We start from the raw sequence: 19,238 nt of genomic DNA on the forward strand, positions 1-19,238 counted from the left end.
CTTTCTTGTTATGTATTAGTAGTTCTGTTTTCAACAAATATTTTCTTTAATGCACTCAGTTTCATTTTTGATTTAGAAGTTCTCTGCACGTCAAATGAATATTGAACTGTGAATTTTGATTTGCAAATTCATGTTGGTTAAGAAAATATCAATATTTGGTAAGCTGAAAAGTTTCAGGGGTAGCTTACTTTCCCTATTTTACTGATGGTTGTGCATGTGTATATACTAAGTCACTTCAGTCCTGTCCGACTCTATGGAACACTAGGTACTGCAGCCTGTCAGGCTCCTCTGTCCATGGGATTCTCCAGGCAAGAATACTGGAGTGGGTTGCCATTCCCTTCCCCAGCGGATCTTCCTGATCTAGGGATCAAACCTGAGTCTGTTATGTCTCCTCCATTGGCAGGTGGGTTCTTTATCACTAGTGCCCTTACTGATGGTTAGTAAATCTTTTCCCCCTCTAATTGCCAATGTAGTTAGAAAATAAAAATTGATATGTTCCTTCCATTCAAACAAAAGTTCTGAGAACAGCACTTTGGGAATAAGTTATGATTTATTGTTTCTCTAGGAACATGTGTTGCTGGAGAAAAGACCATTACTTTGCCAATGACTGGCAATATTTCTTCAAAACCAAAAAATAAAACAGTAAATATGATAGCTATAAAATAGCAACAAATGGAGACATTTTGCACATATTTTTTTGTGATCCAAGGGATTAAACAATTATCCTCGAAATGCTAGGAATGTGGCTAAAATTATTTTTCACCATGCAGTAATAATCACACAGAATGGTATATGGGACAATATTTGGAGATAAGATGAGTAAAAACATAATTATATTTTTATGTTATATTTCTCTGCAAATAAGGAAGTAATTTGATATTCTGATTAAAAAACTAATGCCAACAAGAAATATCCAGGCCTAGGTCTAGCTGCTAGAGTACTGTTTCTACTAGGAATTGAACAGAGGGTACTTTTTTCATTGAATACATGATTAATGTTAATTTCCAAAGTAGTTCTACCTTGCTTAATACAATATTCAACCCTCTATAGCTTCTGGAATTTTTAACTTTATATTTTAAATAAATAAATGCCCAATGGTGTCAAACTTGAAATATTTCTGTATTGGTAATGTGGTTTTTCATGGAAATGGGGTGTTTTTTCATGTTTTGAGGGGTTGTATAAATCAAGGCTTAGCTTAGAAAGGAAAGGTCTTGTTAGTCATGCCCTCTTTTGAGAAGAGCTTTGTAAATGGGAATTATTCTCTGGCCACTTTGCCTTTTTTTAGTTCTTCGGACAAACGTCTGGTTTTCTGCCTCAGGGCCTTTTCAACTACCATTTCAGCTGAGGAAATATCTTCAATTACTGTTGCTCCCAAGTCTTTCATGATCAATCTTTTAACTTTGGTAGGCCCTAGTTTCATGCCTCCTATTAGGAGAGGCTTACTATGTATGATTCTTCTAAAGTAGGCTCCCTTCTTTTATATTTTCTAATTGTATCCACCTTCCCCCTTGGTAATACTTGTTACAATTTTTATTATTACCTCTATTTGTTTGTTGACTGTTATCTGTTTACCTCTAAAGGCAAGGATCATGCTTGTATAGATCCAGCAATTCTTGATATTTAGTAGGTGCTCAATAAATATTGTTAAATGAATAAATGATTGTAAGAGTACATCTGAAGGAAAAGAAGGAAATTCTTGCTCAAGGGTGGAGGCCAAACTGGCAAAGCAATGATAATGTTGTTGTTGTGGTTTCGTCACTATGTTGTGCCCAGCTCGTTGTGATTTCATGGACTGTAGCCTGCCAGGCTCCTCTGTCCATGGGATTTTCCAAGCAAGAATACTGGAGAGGGTTGCCATTTCATTCTTCAAGGGGTCCTCCCAACCTATGGATCAAACCTGCATCTTCTACTTGGCAGATGGATTCTTCACCACTGAGATACTGGGGAAGCCCTGATTATAATGCAGGAAATAATAAACTTATAGTGGAAAAAGGTGGCAAGTGGAGTAGTTGGAAAGTGCTATATTCATATTGAGCAGCTGGGAACAAATTCGAAACAGAATGAGAGTGGAAACTGTTGAGAATAGCATTGGTGTGTTTTATTGGTAATGACTAGAAATTAGATTATTTTAAAAAAAGAATGATTCTGTGCATCTTAAAATATGCTGTGTTGAGCTATAGCTAATTTTTCTAAGTATTATATAACCAATGGAAGGTATGGGTCTTAAGTTTATATATCTTTATATTTACTATCATCTCCTGCTACCCTTGGGGGGCACTCAGTAGATGCTTGTGGGATACTTATTGCCTGAATGAAAAGAAGAATTACAAAGATTACCCACTGAAAAGAACAGGTTGATTTTTATTTTAGCTTAAGACAGGTGTCTGAATTATAATTACCTAGGGTATATTATACATTCAGTTCAGTTCAGTTCAGTCGCTCAGTCGTGTCCGACTTTTTGCGACCCCATGAATCACAGCACGCCAGGCCTCCCTGTCCATCACCAACTCCTGGAGTTCACTCAGACTCACGACCATTGAGTCAGTGATGCCATCCAGCCACCTCATCCTCTGTCATACCCTTATCCTCCTGCCCCCAATCTCTCCCAGCATCAGAGTCTTTTCCAATGAGACAACTCTTCACATGAGGTGGCCAAAGTACTGGAGTTTCAGCTTTAGCATCATTCCTTCCAAAGAAATACCAGGGCTGATCTCCTTTAGAATGGACTGGTTGGATCTCCTTGCAGTCCAAGGGACTCTCAAGAGTCTTCTCCAACACCACAGTTCAAAAGCATCAATTCTTTGGCACTCAACCTTCTTCACAGTCCAACTCTCACATCCATACATGACCACAGGAAAAACCATAGCCTTGACTAGATAAAAGGAGTACGTCAAGGCTGTATATTGTCATCCTGCTTATTTAACTTCTGTGCAGAGGACATCATGAGAAATGCTGGACTGGAAGAAGCACAAGCTGGAATCAAGTTTGCCGGGAGAAATATCAATAACCTCAGATATGCAGATGACACCACCCTTATGGCAGAAAGTGGAGAGGAACTACAAAGCCTCTTGATGAAAGTGAAAGAGGAGAGTAAAAAAGTTGGCTTAAAGCTCAACATTCAGAAAACGAAGATCATGGCATGCGGTCCCATCACTTCATGGGAAATAGATGGGGGAACAGTGGAAACAGCGTCAGATTTTATTTTTCTGGGCTCTAAAATCACTGCAGATGGTGATTGCAGCCATGAAATTAAAAGACGCTTACTCCTTGGAAGAAAAGTTATGACCAACCTAGATAGTATATTAAAAAGCAGAGACATTACTTTGCCTAGGATGCACATATTCTTATACCAGCAGATACTTCCATTTACTTGTAGTCCAATGCAGTGGTCATAGCTATGAATTTCCCTGTGACTCAGACTAGCTCATATATGGCACGATTCCTGATGTGCCCATATGCCCATATTTCTTCCCCATCCAGCTAGCAGATGGGGAAGAAAGAGAAATAGAATGACATACAGTGTCTTGCCAATTGCCTTGGTCCACAAATACCTGTCACTTTTGCACACATCCCCTCGGCAAAAGCCAGGCATTTGTTCTTTCTCCCTTAAATGCAAGAGGCTGGACAATGTAGTTGTGTGTATCAGAGCATCTCAGCATCATATACACTGGAATAAATTTAACAGAATTGTTAACATCTCTAGCGACAATAGTTGTGACTTTTATTTTTAACTCTGTACTGTTAATTACTCTCTAAATTTTCTGAAATAAACACAAATTAAGTTTATAATCAGGTAAAAGCTTATAAACATTAAAATAAAAGAGTCCGTGAGAGCTAGCTGAGTGGCCTCCCTCTGGAGGTTTAGATAGGTTGGGGCACTCACTATGGTGTAAGTTTCAATACGCCTTTGTATCTTAGGAACTTCTTCAGGTGCCTGCCAAAGTGACAGAAAATCCACCGAGCACAGTGTAAGGAGGACCCTTCTCTATGCATGGGTGATTTGGGTATGACATTTATCAGTGCTAATCACCTGGATTGCCTTGGCTGATCTGGCTGACTTGGAGGATTTTCCATTCTTCCCTTGCAGTTCCATATTTCCTTTCCAAAACCTTTCCTTCTGTCAAAGAGAGGAGTGTTTTCTGCTCCCAGAAGTGGGAAAGCAACAAAAGAAAAGTTATTTCTTCTTATAGTCTGTTGAAAAGCTATTCTTTAGCAAAACTACTTGTGCACGAAGATGAAGGTGTAGATTGAAAATTCATTGTATAAATGTGGGTGAAATCTAATTGATGATTTAATAAGAATTGATATTGATAGCCCTATGCAAGCATGTAGTATGTTCACTGCCTCTTTTTAAGAGTGTGAAAGACAGAAGGAATAGGCACTGTGAGAAGCCTATGACACCTCCCATCCTACACGTTTGATTCCGTATTTTATCTCTGGTTTCCACTCTGAATTTCAGAGGTATTTCTGCTGCTAAGATCCTTTTCAACACTCACCACTGGCTTCAAAGTTCAAGCCTTTCATTTCTTGGCCTCGTACTTACTTTCTGTTTCATTGCTTGCTACTTTCTTGCACTTGTCTTGCTGAAGAGTCCACCATGGCTATTTAATATTTTAAGGTTGGGATCACTTTGCAGGTTTTAGTTTAAAGGTAACCATAGCGCGTGCGCGCACACACACACACACACACACACACACACACACATTCATTATTAATAGCAGAGATGCACTGTAAGTTCCTGGGAATCTTCTTTCCTTGCGATGTTAGTTTCACGCAAGTGCTACTGCCACTAGAATTAGGCCCTGATATTGCTATGTGGCAGGTAGACTAATGCAGTAACAAGGGATCCAGAACTGTATGAACTGTTTATTATGTGGGTGGATGGGACCATGCTGAAGCGGGAGATGAAGCCAGAAACTGACAGACCCCGGAAAGTCCGATTTCGGATAGCATCATCTCACAGTGGGAGAGTTCTGAGGGAGGTGTATGAAGATGGACGGCCAGCAGGCTCTCTGGATTCTGAATGTGCCAGTGTCTGTGGCATAGATGGGCTCAGTGAGTCTGATGGACAGCAGAATGGCCACATAGGATCAGAAGGTGATGAGCAGGAGAATGACCAGGATAACTTACTGGTGTTAGCAAGGGCAGCCAGCGAGAAGGGGTTTGGGACAAGAAGAGTCAACATTTTAAGCAAGAATGGCACAGTCAGAGGTGTTAAATATAAAGTCAGTGCTGGACAAGCTCTATTTAACAATTTGGCCAAAGTATTACAGGTAAGTCATTTGCACTTTGTCCCTCCTTCCTGATCTTTGTTTCTAACTCACTGTCTCAACACCTCTGTTCTCCAGTTTAAAGCAAGCCTCTCTTATTCATGACTATTACACATTTTATGAGTCACTTCTGCATCTAGGTTATTGTCTCAACAGCCATCAATTTAAAATATGGTCAAATGCTTAGCAAACTAGATTGATTTCTCAAAGCCAAATTCCTAACTTTTAAGTAGTCTTCTAATACATAATGACTAAAACAATACATGTGTCTTAGCCAAGGAAGGGAAGAAGACAGATTATAGTGTTCAAAGCATTTGAGCCAAGTTTAGGCATTAATTTCTGGTTACTCATCCTTAATACACAGTTTACTATTTGTCATCACTTGCGTAGACATTTAAACTAGAAAAGATTGAGAGCTACGTTGAGTGGAGTTGGATTTAGTTGGAATGTTACGAAGATAAAAGGCTAATTTGACTTTCTCCATTTCCTGGTGAGATTGCACATTTCATCTAAGGTACTTTACTCCATTAATTTGACTTAAGAACTCTAGAGCAGTACTTGAAAAAGTTATTCTTCTATAAATGTATAGTTTGGATCCAGATTTTATAGTAAGAAGTTAGTCTTTAAAATATGATAGATTATGCACCGTAATGTAGGAATGCATTATTCATCCTGGGGCCATTGGCAATGATCTTATGTTAATACAAGGTTTTGAAATTGCCTGAGAGCATTGGTGAAATGATTTTCTGTTAAAAACAGGAATCTTTATTTCACGAATGGAATTCATAATCACTACCTTTAAAGTAGCAAGCCAATATTTTTTCATTGTAATACCATTTTATATTATTTTCAATATTTAAATAAAATGATCTCTCGTGATGAATATTCCAGTGCCTTGACATTAAATAAGGACATGGGAGTGGTGGGGAATTTAACCAAAGACTTTTATTTTTCATTTAAAGGAAGTATTGGGAAAGGTCACATTATGAGGATTTAGAAAAGAAACTAAAGCGTAAAAGCTTTTCAGCTCAAAGGTTTTTTTTTTCATATACAGAATTTACCTATGACAGATTTTATAGATTAGGAGTGGGGGTTGAGAACCAAACATCAGAAATTGGTGAGTATGTTTCACTAGGTTGAAAATAATCCTAGGTGGTGTTCTAGTCATTAGGCTGAGTTCATCTCAGTGCCCTGTGTGTTTCACCCAGTGCAGAAATTGTTATTGCTAAAGTGTAGAACAAGACACTATAACGATTACTTTTATAACTGTTTGCATTCTTGTGATTAATTTAGCCTGCCATGACTTCACCTGCTTTATAATTTGGAGGGTTATTTACAAAACTCCTGTACTAATTTTGGCCCTTGGATTAGAATTTGTTGTTCAAATCTCCCAAGAAACCTATCATTTATGAGTAAATACCTTAAACCTTCAAAGCCTGCAAGAGGAAAGCTTTTCTTCTCTGTGGCTTAATCCTAATGAGGCTATAAACTCAAATACAAAATAGAGGAAATTCCAAGGTCAAAATTTTAGTCCTAGATTAGGTTACAATATTTATTTAGATTTTTATGCTTAATTCCATCATCTTTTTTTTTATATTTTAATTTTTTTTAATTATGAAAGTATAGTAACACATTTACAGGAGACTTAGAAAATACAAAACAAGGTTACATATAGTTCCACTATACATTACAATTATTTTTTAAGTAGATAAATTAAGAGTTTTACTTGGAGTTTCAATATCAAACTCTCAAAAATTAATAGAATGAATACACAGAGAAGTAGAAGGATATATTAGGCCTGAAAAGCACTATGAACCAATTCAAGATAATTAAGATTTATACAGTTTTCACAAAACTACTGCTGCTGCTAAGTCGCTTCAGTCGTGTCCGACTCTGTGCGATCCCTTAGACGGCAGCGCACCAGGCTCCGCTGTCCCCGGGATTCTCCAAGCAAGAACACTGGAGTCGGTTGCCATTTCCTTCTCCAGTGCATGAAAGTGAAAAGTGAAAGTGAAGTCGCTCAGTCGTGTCTGACTCTTGTTGACCCCATGGACTGTAGGTAGGCTCCTCAGTCCATGGGATTTTCCAGGCAAGCGTACTGGAGTGGGGGGCCATTGCCTTCTCCATTTCACACAACAGTAGGATACAAATTCTATTCACTTTCCCATGGACTGTAAACTTGGAGACACTGGAACATATCCAGGGACATAAAACAAGGTGCAAAAATTTCACAGTCTAGAGGTATTGAAATCATACAGAGTCTGTTCTCTTATCATTGTGGAATTATGCTAGATCAATATCAAAAATATTTGAAGATAGCTCGCATATTTTCAAGTGCAGTGTGACCTTTACCAAGAGAGATCTTTGACTTAGTCATGAAATGCTTCAAAAAAGTTAGATGAAAAAAGGAGAGAGGGTAATTGCAGAGAAGAAAGCATCTAAATGAAAAATTAGCATCAAAATGAGAAATTAATATTAAAGATACTTTATAAACAAAATCCCATGTACTTGAAAATTAAATGACCACTTTCAAATGATGGGTGTATCCAAGAAGCCATAACAAGGAAAATTTGAAGATATTGGTAATAGAGTAAAAAATGAAAAGAGAATTTACCAGAATTTGTTGCATGCAGCTGAAGCTGCTCAACGCAATTAAATACAACGTGGTGTCTTGGGAAAGGTATCAAAACAAATAATGGGCACTAGCATAAAATTTTGTTCATTTTTTTTTTAAGATAAAAATCCAACAAAACTGTCATTTTCTAATAATGTAACCTCATTCTATTCACTCCATGCTTTAAGAAGACAATAATGGTTACTAGCAGTTGTCTCTCAAAGTTTGATTTTCAATCAGTTTTTTTTTTTCCCAAGTTGGTCATTCTTTTTTTTTCTTTTAATAATTGTATAGAAATCAGCACGTTATATTCACAAATTGTGGCCATTATCACTAGTTTCATCATCATTATTATCACTGCCACCATCATTGTGGGGATATTCGCCCATCTTTCCAGGACAAATGTTAAAGGAGCTCCTACCTTATATCAGAGCTGCTTGCTGCACTATTTCAAGGGGCTCCATTAACATCACTGTCTGTGTGAGCAGCACAGACATCCCCCCAGTATTATCCTGAGAGCTGACTTGGATACGGCTGCTTGCTAAGAGATGTGTATGTCAATAAGGGATGACAAATGTCTTAGGCATATGTCTTAGGATGACTGAGTCGGTCGTGTCCATAGGCATCCCACATGCAGTATCAGAGAAGCCCCAGAAGGTAAAAGCAGAAGTTGCCATTCAATTACACTCATAGGTTGGTATAGGGGCCAGAAGTGCCTCTTCCCTGGATCTCTGTATATTTTCCAAATCCCTTGGGAAGTAAGCAGCAAATTTAACTAGATGGAACTGTAATGTAGCAATTTCTCTCAAGGAGGAGAGAATCTGAGGAGTCAGGAGTCCTATCTTGGATATTTGGTTAAGTTTCCAATGCACAGCAAATCTTGAAGAAAGGAACTGTGCTGGAAGAAATGATCAGGTTGTTCTTCCTGCTCTTCCTTTAAGATATTAAGTTATAAAATCTTAAAACACTCAACCTGAAACTTGAGAGGAAACCCTAAATATAAATAACATCTTTGAAAAACCATGCAAATCACTTTGCTTTCTCTCTATCAGTTTTCCATTATGTTATTACCATCTCTGGTAAGTGACTTGCAAAATTTTCAACTGTGCAAAGAATAATCATTGAAATAGTTTTTACCCCAAACATTTATACTTCTGAGCAGCACTTATTAATTAATAGGAAGTTGTCTATAAAAAGGATATTAGAAAAAATTTTTATTTCATTTGTCAATTAATTGCCCTACAGAATTCTGGGTTATTGAAGGTGTGCAGTATGAATCAAGGTTTTTAAGGGTGATGATGGACCCAGAGGGAAAAGGTCACCTGGATTATCCAGTGGCCCTTGTAGACTGTGGTTTGTTGGTGAATCACTCAAGGGCCTGGTGCTGGTCTAAATGATGATGGTAAAGGTTGATTAAGTACTTCCTGAATGCCAGGCACTGTTCTCATTGTTTATGTGCATTGGCATATTTGCTCTTCATAGCAACTCTACAATCAATTAATCAATTAATCAATCAATTACAGTTTATTTACATACACAAATCCATTCAACTAAGAATTTGGATCCATGTGCTTAGTTTTATTTTTCGAATAATTCATTATCTCACCTAACTGCTGACAATTTATGTCTTAGAAACTTTCATTAGAAGGAAAGAAGTATTAGGTCAACCTAAAATTTCGTTAAATTTTTTCCTCATAAGATGTGATAACCTAAAAAAAAAAAAAAAGATGTGATAACCTAAATGAACATTTTGGCCAACCCAATATTTACATTTTGTTCATGTAATCTCCCCCACAGTTAATAGACCAAATTAGAGAAGAATTCCTTATTTTATTGATCTTTAAACAACAAAATTAAGCCATGAAAGAATTAAGTTCCTCCATTATGTATCTCTTACATAAGAAATGCTATGGAATTAGAGATCTTTATTATATGAAAACTCTGAAAGCTTGGCTAGTCCACAGTTGGAAAGAATAGTGAAAACCAAAGTATTTATTTGAAAGAGATAGTCTGTTGTAGAAGAGGAGGCGCTGGGGAATTATGCTCTAACAGGTCAGTGGAAAGAGAATAAGGAGAAGTTAGAGTCCCAGACTGGTGGAGACTAAATGAAAGTCATCTTGGGAAGGGAAGAGAGGTGATGGGCTTTGACCTTAGAGGAAGTTGGTGGGTCTAGAGATTGGGGTTCGGGGCTTCATGGATTAGAACTGGATCAGCATGGAGAAGCTGTGGACAACCCTACTTACGGGGGCTCTGGAAGCAACCAATGCTGGCAGAGCAGCTCTCCTTGACTGCTTGCTGTCTTTGCTGCAGAGCCAGGCTCACATGTCACCCCATGGCCATTTCATGAGCACCTCCCTTTGACAGCTACCAGCATATGGCTTGCAGAACATCTAATGGAAGTGATGCCCTCTCATGTCCTGAGAGTCTGCTGAACTCCTTCCAAACTGTCCCAAGTAAACACTCCTCTTTTCAATGACACAGGACTCACGATTCCCCTCTGAAATGAAAACAGGGCCTTTGGCATCCAGATTAATCATGCTGGGTATGTGAAAAATAAAGCCTGCAGTATCCATATTCAGGACTTTCCTGGACAATGATAATGACTCAATGTATTAGTTTCTTACTGCTGTTGAAACAACATGCCACAGACTTGGTGGCTTAAAATAACACAAATTTATTACTTTACAATTCTAGAGATCAGAGGTCTGAAATGTCTCATGGGGATAAAGTGCAGATTTTAACTGGACTATGATCTTTCTGTTCCTGCCTTTTACAGTTTCTGGAGGCTGTGCATTCCTTGGCCACGGTCTTGCATCACTGTGACCTCAGCTTCCACGATTACATCTCTTCTTCTAGTTCTTCTACCTCCTTTTTTCTTTAATAGAGACATTTATGATTACACTGAGCCTTCCTGTATAATCCAGGCCAAACCTTCTACTTTAAGATCTTTAACACAATCACTTCTGCAAAATCTCTTTTGCCATTTAAGATAAGGTATTCGCAGGTTGTGGGGACTAGGGCGTGGCCCCTTTAGAGTGGCTGTTAGTCTATATACCACAACTGGTAGGTGTAGTAAGCTTATTTTATCTATGAGAAAATGAAGGTTTTGTGGTAGATTAAATTACTGGCTGTTTTTTCTCTCTTTTCCCTGTGGTACACTGACATAGTTTTGCCATGGCTACCCGAAGACAGGAGTGCGCTTCTACAACGTTTGACTGTAGTCTTGGACATGTGACTCTTATTGGACAATGGAATCTATTGATGTAGCACATGAGAGGCTTGAAGTGTGTTTGCACGTTTGGGTTTGCCATCTTGTATGCCTTCATTTTATGTCTGGGCTCTTAAAAATAGTGCTATCAATTATTCCCAAGAGTAAGGAAAGAACCAAGTGTGTCTAAGAAACAAAGCCCCAGTTTCCTTTCTGAGAGAAAGAAGGAACAAATGTCCTAAATCTCTGGTAGTGTCTTAAATGATTTTTTGTGCTCTCTTTCCCTCCATTAATGGGTAAGAGTATTCTCTGGTGGGAGATGGCTTGGTTTCTGAATCAGAGTCTGAAACTCCGAGGTGAGTATCCTAGGGAAATTTACTTAACTTTTGTAAACCCCAGGTTCCTAATCGGTTAAGTGGGGATAATGATAGTAACTATTTCCCATGAAATGAATGAACTACTGAGTATGTAGCATTTTACACAATGCCTGGCACAGTGTACATGGTGAATAAAACTGTTATTTCTGTTATTCATCCCTCAAACAAACTGAATCAATCATTGCTAAGTAAGTACTCTGCTAGGCAGTGAGGGCAGAGTGATGAACAAAGCATGATTTCTATCCTCAAAGGAGCTAAATTCCTTCTCATGAGGAAGATAAACTCATAGTTCCTGTCAAACATGGTGAGTACCATAGTGTTTACAAACAGACAGGCAGGAATTCTGACCCAACTCTGTAAGTCTTTAGAGATGCTCTTCTCCTCACATAACATCTTTTAAAACTAGGGCTTGTGTGGGACTTCCTGAAAAGACTTCATGGTACAGCAGGCTTTGCTGGCTGCACTCACTTCTCTTTGGGAGAAAACTCAGCTGCTGGCCCTGGACTTGGCTTAGCCTCTGCTACACAAACCTGTTTTCCCGAGGCCAGTTCCTCCGTTCCAGATCCGGTCTTGGCTCTGCCTCTGAGTGGACCTTTGTCTTCCATTTTCTTTTTAACCTCCTGAGGCTGCTAGGCCACATGTGTGTCTATTTGGCTCTGTACCTGTGAGCTCAGCCAGCCACCCACGTACCTTGTGTCTGAGCATTCCTCCACAACGCCTGTCATCCTGAAAGCCTAGCTTGCTCCTTCTGGGTAGAGATAACTCCCATCTCTTCTTTAGTAATAGCCTTGATTGACTTTTTATACCTTTCAACCCTAATCCAAGGGATTATTCGTATTTATGTGGGGTGTATTTTGCTATAAGCTACAGAGTAGACTACTAGACATGGCTTAAAATACAGGCATTCTTTTTTATCAGTTCAGGAGATGTTCAGAAAAGGCTGTTGCTGAGGTTGTTTGGTGGCTTGATAAGGGGGTAAACAACTCAGTTCCTGTTTTCTGCTCTATCATCCTTGGCTTATTTGTGAAATTCCTCGTGGATCCAAGATGGCTGCCAGACCAGAGTCAAAAACAGAAAGGGAGCGGCGGCAAAAGAGAGCTCCTTCGTAGGTTCGCCTCTTCTATCAGAAAAGAAAAGAGAATTCTAGAAATTTCTCAGAAGCATTCTCTTTCAGTTAATGTCCAGGATAGAGTTTTATGGCTACTGCTTGCTATAATAGAAGCCTGGGAATATGAGTCATGGCTTTGCCTCTGTGGCAGAGGACAGCATGGAGCCTGGAGTTTGAAACAGCTGTTGGGCAAGCAAGCAACCGTGCCTGCCACACCATTACCCAAGAACTCTGATTGTTGTTTTTCAGTCTCTCAGTAGTGCTGGACTCTTTATGACCCCATGAACTGCAGCATGGCAGGCCTCTCTGTCCCTCACCATCTCTTGGAGTTTGCCCAAGCTCGTATCCATTGAATCAGTGATGCCACCCAGCCATCCGATTTCCCCCCAGAACTGTGATATGACTTAATTTTTACTTTATACAATTTGACTCACATTGGACCATACAGAAGCATTTTAATAGTGATCTTACAGTATAATCTGTGTGCATTGTTTTTACCTGTCCTTGTTTTTTCCTGTCTTTTCAAGTTCATTTCTTAATATTTTTTCAGTATCCATTCCTTTTGATTTATGGCTGCCATACCTGTTTTCTCAGGCCTAGACCTTTTTCTTGTTGCTTTTTACCTTTTAAAAAAGTTTTTTAAACCTTTTTTACCAGATGGCTTTCATGATTCTAATACTAGAACTTCAGAAACCTCAAATGACATGTTGTTGTTCGTCCAGTCATGTCCAACTCTTTGCGACCCCATGGACTGCAGCACGCCAGGCCTCTCTTTCCCTCATCACCCCCAAAGTTTACCCAAGTTCATGTCCATTGCATCAGTGATGCCATCAAACATCAAATGACATGAGGGGATGGTAAACAACTTATTATTAACTCATAGCCATAAACATCTAAGTATATTACTTATCTATTATATCTGGAGTAGGGCCTGATTGTGTAATTTTTAAAAGGTGCACGTCAGCCACACTTGACCTAAGCTGAGCCACCTGAAACAGAAATGAACTTCTGTACAGTGCATATGCTTTATTTTTTCCCTCCTGCTTGCCTTCATTAAATCAGAAACAAAATAAAATACAAAACACAGTGACTACTGAGTCACAGGGAAGCTTCCCACAGCTTCCTCCTCCACGCCTGCCTTGGAAGCATCCCCTCAGGGCTCCATAGGCAAGGAGGGAGACTCACTTCCCATTTGTGGAGAACAAAGAGAGAGCAGCTCTCTGCATGCAGAGCAGGGCAGACCTTTCTCAGCAAGCCTCTTAGCTTGCTGCTGCTGCTTTCCAGATTCCACTAGTCACAAACAAGCTTTAAAAAAATTATTTAAGCAAATTCTATTGGTATTAATAATGAGAGCAATCTTTTTTTGAATGCCTGCACATACAGAAATTAACTTAGGTATCTTTCTTATGGGCTTCCCAGGTGGAGCAGTAGTAAAGAATCTGCGTGCCAATGCAGGAGACTCAAGAGACATGGGTTCAATCCCTGGGTGGGGAAGAGCCCCTGGAGTAGGAAATAACAACCCACTCCAGTATTCTTGCCTGGAGAATTCCATGGACAGAGGAGCCTAGCAGGCTACAGTCCATGGGGTTGCAAAGTCCAGGGGGAAATGACTGAGCATGTGCACACACACACACACACACACACACACACACACACATCTTTTTTCTAACACTGTTTCTTCAATCCTTATAGCAAATTTGGAAGTCAGATATTAATTTATTTTACATGACATAAGCTGACAACATCCCGATTTGATGAAAGAGCAATGAAAAAACATTTGTCCCCAAATATTTTGACCTTTATTTTGATCTGCCATCTAAAATTTTTCCATTATTTTTCTGACTCCAGAGATCTCCTTTGTCTTCATTTGAAGTTCCCTTGAAGGAGAACCTGCGACTGGATTCTTGAGACAAGTGATTTATTGAGGGAACACTCTCGGAAGAAAAGGGATGGAGGGAACAGTTTAGGGTGGCAAGAAAGCTAAGCAAAGAAGCAATCTTGTGTAGAGACTAGCTTCAGCCTGAATGCTTGGAATACAAATTATAACATGGATTTGTCCTCGTTTTCAGGAAGGAGCTGGCGTTTGTCATGCCTGTGTTGTCTGTCATTGGCTGTTGGGTGTCTACGTGTGTATATAAATGTCTGTAGTAAAAAGGCATCATCCATTCTGCTGAAACATTGATCCAGAGAAAGGGGAAGCTGTGAGCTTTTAGCAGGCAATATTCACAGTGGCTGGGGGTGGTGGTGGTGGCTGACCCAGCATTTAGGGGCAAACCTGGAGCATCCACTACAGTCCACTTCTTGCACTGTTCAGACTTATTTGCTTCTCCCATGGAATTTATTCCACCCAGGCACAGCCATGCCCCAGTTAGTGGGGAGCTAGTGGGATAAATTATAACCCCCACACTGTAGCTAGTCTTAGAGTGATTTTTGTTTTATCCTTCTCTTACTTTCCACTATAGACCACCTCCTCTTAACTAGGACAACCATAGCTGGCATGGTTGAGTACCTGTATTCTCAGTCCCAGGGGATTCTGAGCCTCTGGTGATTGCTGTACTTGCTCATTTACATTTAAAACCAAGTAAGTACCACAAGTGGCACCTGAGCACCAAACTGATTTTTATCTGTCCCTAATATATAGCAACAGTTTATCCCTTTGCCAGTCAGGGTCAATTACCCCATCCAGTGTGATAGCTCCTTTTTTATGACAGCTGGATTACTGTTATAATGAGCCCAAGGTAACGACATGTCAGCTGTAGCTTTAAGTTTAATGGGCCCTGTCCTATACTGTTTAGTAGAAGTATCCCCTTTTGGGACCAAGGTTTTAATGATAGCTAAAGTTGTAGGCTGTCTGGGGAGGCCTTACAAATAGCTGTGAAAAGAAGAGAAGCGAAAAGCAAAGGAGAAAAGGAAAGATATAAGCATCTGAATGCAGAGTTCCAAAGAATAGCAAGAAGAGATAAGAAAGCCTTCTTCAGCAATCAATGCAAAGAAATAGAGGAAAACAACAGAATGGGAAAGACTAGAGATCTCTTCAAGAAAATTAGAGATACCAAGGGAACATTTCATGCAAAGATGGGCTCAATAAAGGACAGAAATTGTATGGACCTAACAGAAGCAGAAGATATTAAGAAGAGGTGGCAAGAATACACAAAACTGTACAAAAAAGATCTTCACAACCCAGATAATCATGATGGTGTGATCACTCATCTAGAGCCAGACATTCTGGAATGTGAAGTCAAGTGGGCCTTAGAAAGCATCACTACAAACAAAGCTAGTGGAGGTGATGGAATTCCAGTTGAGTTATTTCAAAATTTGAAAGATGATGCTGTGAAAGTGCTGCACTCAATATGCCAGCAAATTTGGAAAACTCAGCAGTGGCCACAGGACTGGAAAAGGTCAGTTTTCATTCCAATCCCAAAGAAAGGCAATGCAAAAGAATGCTGAAACTACCGCACAATTACACTCATCTCACACACTAGTAAAGTAATGCTCAAAATTCTCCAAGCCAGGCTTCAGCAATACGTGAACCGTGAACTTCCATGGGGTTCAAGCTGGGTTTAGAAAAGGCAGAGGAACCAAGATCAAATTGCCAATATCCGCTGGATCATGGAAAAAGCAAGAGCATTCCAGAAAAACATCTATTTCTGCCTCATTGACTATGCCAAAGCCTTTGACTGTGTGGATCACAATCAACTGTGGAAAATTCTGAAAGAGATGGGAATACCAGACCACCGGACCTGTCTCTTGAGAAACCTGTATGCAGGTCAGGAAGCAACAATTAGAACTGGACATGGAGCAACAGACTGGTTCCAAATAGGAAAAGGAGTACATCAAGGCTGTATATTGTCACCCTGCTTATTTAACTTATATGCAGAGTACATCATGAGAAACACTGGACTGGAAGAAACAAGCTGGAATCAAGATTGCCAGGAGAAATATCAATAACTTCAGATATGCAGATGACACCACCCTTATGGCAGAAAGTGAAGAGAAACTAAAAAGCCTTTTGATAAAGTGAAAGAGGAGAGTGAAAAAGTTGGCTTAAAGCTCAACATTCAGAAAATGAAGATCAGGGCATGCGGTCCCATCACTTCATGGGAAATAGATGGGGAAACAGTGGAAACAGTGTCACACTTTATTTTTTTGGGCTCCAAAATCACTGCAGATGGTGACTGCAGCCATGACATTAAAAGGTACTTACTCCTTGGAAGGAAAGTTATGACCAACCTAGATAGCATATTGAAAAGCAGAGACATTACTTTGCCAACAAAGGTCCATCTAGTCAAGGCTATGTTTTTTCCTGTGGTCATGTACAGATGTGAGAGTTGGACTGTGAAGAAGGCTGAGTGCCGAAGAATTGATGCCTTTGAACTGTGGTGTTGGAGAAGACTCTTGAGAGTCCCTTGGACTGCAAGGAGATCCAACCAGTCCATTCTGAAGGAGATCAGCCCTGGGATTTCTTTGGAAGGAATGTTGCTGAAGCAGAAACTCCAGTACTTTGGCCACCTCCTGTGAAGAGTTGACTCATTGGAAAAGACTTTGATGCTGGGAGGGATTGGGGGCAGGAAGAGAAGGGGACGACAGAGGATGAGATGGCTGGATGGCATCACCGACTAGATGAACGTGAATCTGAGTGAACTCCGGGAGTTGGTGATGGACAGGGAGGCCTGGCTTGCTGTGATTCATGGGGTTGCAAAGAGTCAGACATGACTGAGAGACTGAACTGACTGAAAGTTGTAGGAATGGAAAACACAAGTCAATCACTGTAAGTGATGGTGAATGGGATCATTCTTCTATCTCCCCGTTGGTTCCTGGACCCATGCATTCTAGATATTGGCAATATAGTGTCTTATAATGACCATTGGCTTAAGATGTAATTGGCATCCTGAGGAATGATACCCTTTCCCACAAGGTGTCATCACCAAGCTGATGCATCATCTGTGCTTTCAGGCTGCTATTCTACAGCTCTATCCAGTTCTGCATGATGTGGTATATGGTAGGGCCAGTGTTCCTTCCTATTCAAGTAGCTTACTTGAGCCTTCTGAACCTGCTTGAGCCTGATCTTATTTCATTTTCTGATGAATTGTTGCTAAACCTACTCGATCTTAAATGACTTTGTGGTTGTGACAGTATACATCTATAAAATAGTATACATCCAGACTAATTATATTAGTCTGGAAGGGTAAATGCTCAATTTCTACCAGGGGCTTGGCCATGCCAGAAGCTGCTTTTGAAATACTGTGTAGTTTCTTCTGCAGACAGTGTGATTTTGATACAGAACCTAGAGGTTGCTGCTACGTCTTTCCTGGCTAGAGATTTGACAGAGTGTCCTTGTCCACTTCAGACACCTCTAGTAACATGGGATCTGCTGGGCTCTTCAGGGCTACTTGTACTTTGGCCTGTAGCTATTGCAAAGCCCTTCTCTTCGTGAGCCTTACTGTAAGACTGGCAACCTTCTGCGCCACTTACAAATGGATGTGTATCTTTTAACCCCATCCAGCATTGCAGTTTTTACTTAGAGATAGAGGGTACAGGGATTTCCCTGGCCATCCAGTGGTTAAGACTGTGCTTCTAGTGCAGGGGGAGCATGGTGGACCCCTGGTTGGAGAACTAAGATCCTACATGCCGTGTGGAGTGGCCAAAAAAGAAAAGGTGCAAAATACAACAACTCATCCTTTCCATTTGAGGGGAAGTTCCAGCATGCCCCAGACCACCAGAGTCCTAAATAATTCATCAGGAGTTGCAAATTCTTGGATCTTTATTGGGATTTTCTCCCACATTCTGGAGCATATGTGTCTTACAGTCAGGCACTTAGTATTTTTTGCCCATCATGTCTTAGATGAGCTGTTAATACTGGTGGGCCAGTATGTGGTTCTGGGTAATGTCCATAATTGCCCTCCCACCCAAGTCTCCTAGATGAAGGGAGTAATTCTCTGTCTAAAGGGAGAGGAAGCTGAGAACAGTTTGCAGCCACCACTCATGACAATAGAGATAGAGTACCAGAATGGTGAAGGGAAGGGAGAGTCAAGGATAGACCCCACAGCATCCACTACACCCTGGAAACATATGATGATATCTGGACACAGTGGAGGAATGATGCTGAGTGAGGAAGGGATCAAAATTCAGGATACTGGGATCTCTCACTATAGCACTGCATTGGAAAGCAGTTCCAAATGATAGAAAGGAAGTTGGTTGTGAGAATTCTGAGTAGCCTGAGCCCTTTCCTGTGGAAAATGGCAGTGACGTGGTGGGAAGAAGATGGTTATGTATTCATAAAATCTGCAAATTGGTTGTCAAAATGTTTGCTGTTAGAAACTGGCCATGGTGGAAATGTTCCTAGCACAGAGATCAGCAAATACTACAAATTAGTGCTTTTTTCCCTTCCCTGGAAGTAGTATACCAGGAGATCATGGCTACTAAATGCTTTTTAAAAAGAATCGCAAGATAGGATAACGTGAACAGCAAGAGAACCCCAAAATCCAAACTCTAGTCATTTTTCCTGGAACCAGAGCTAGTGCATTTTCCTTTTCCTAAAATGCAATCAGAAAGTGCCATCTGGTTAGCCATTTTTAAAGGTCATTAGTGTTATTTTCTCATTAAAAAGCCTATTTACTTCTGGGGATTGCTTAGTAAGTTTCTATTGCAATAGACATGAAGA

The 19,238-nt window shown here is 40.0% G+C and overlaps 1 protein-coding gene across 1 annotated transcript in view; it reads left to right on the forward strand.

Moving 5' to 3' along the window:
* Positions 1-4,871: 4,871 nt before the first annotated feature.
* GRXCR1 (glutaredoxin and cysteine rich domain containing 1) overlaps positions 4,872-19,238 on the forward strand; it is a 132,139-nt gene continuing 117,772 nt past the window's right edge. The window contains exon 1 of the mRNA XM_068975692.1: positions 4,872-5,273. Coding sequence (XP_068831793.1) covers positions 4,872-5,273 — 402 coding nt within the window. The remainder of the gene's footprint in view (positions 5,274-19,238) is intronic.

The sequence above is a fragment of the Capricornis sumatraensis genome, chromosome 7 (assembly GCF_032405125.1).
Source record: "Capricornis sumatraensis isolate serow.1 chromosome 7, serow.2, whole genome shotgun sequence".
NCBI lineage: Eukaryota > Metazoa > Chordata > Mammalia > Artiodactyla > Bovidae > Capricornis > Capricornis sumatraensis.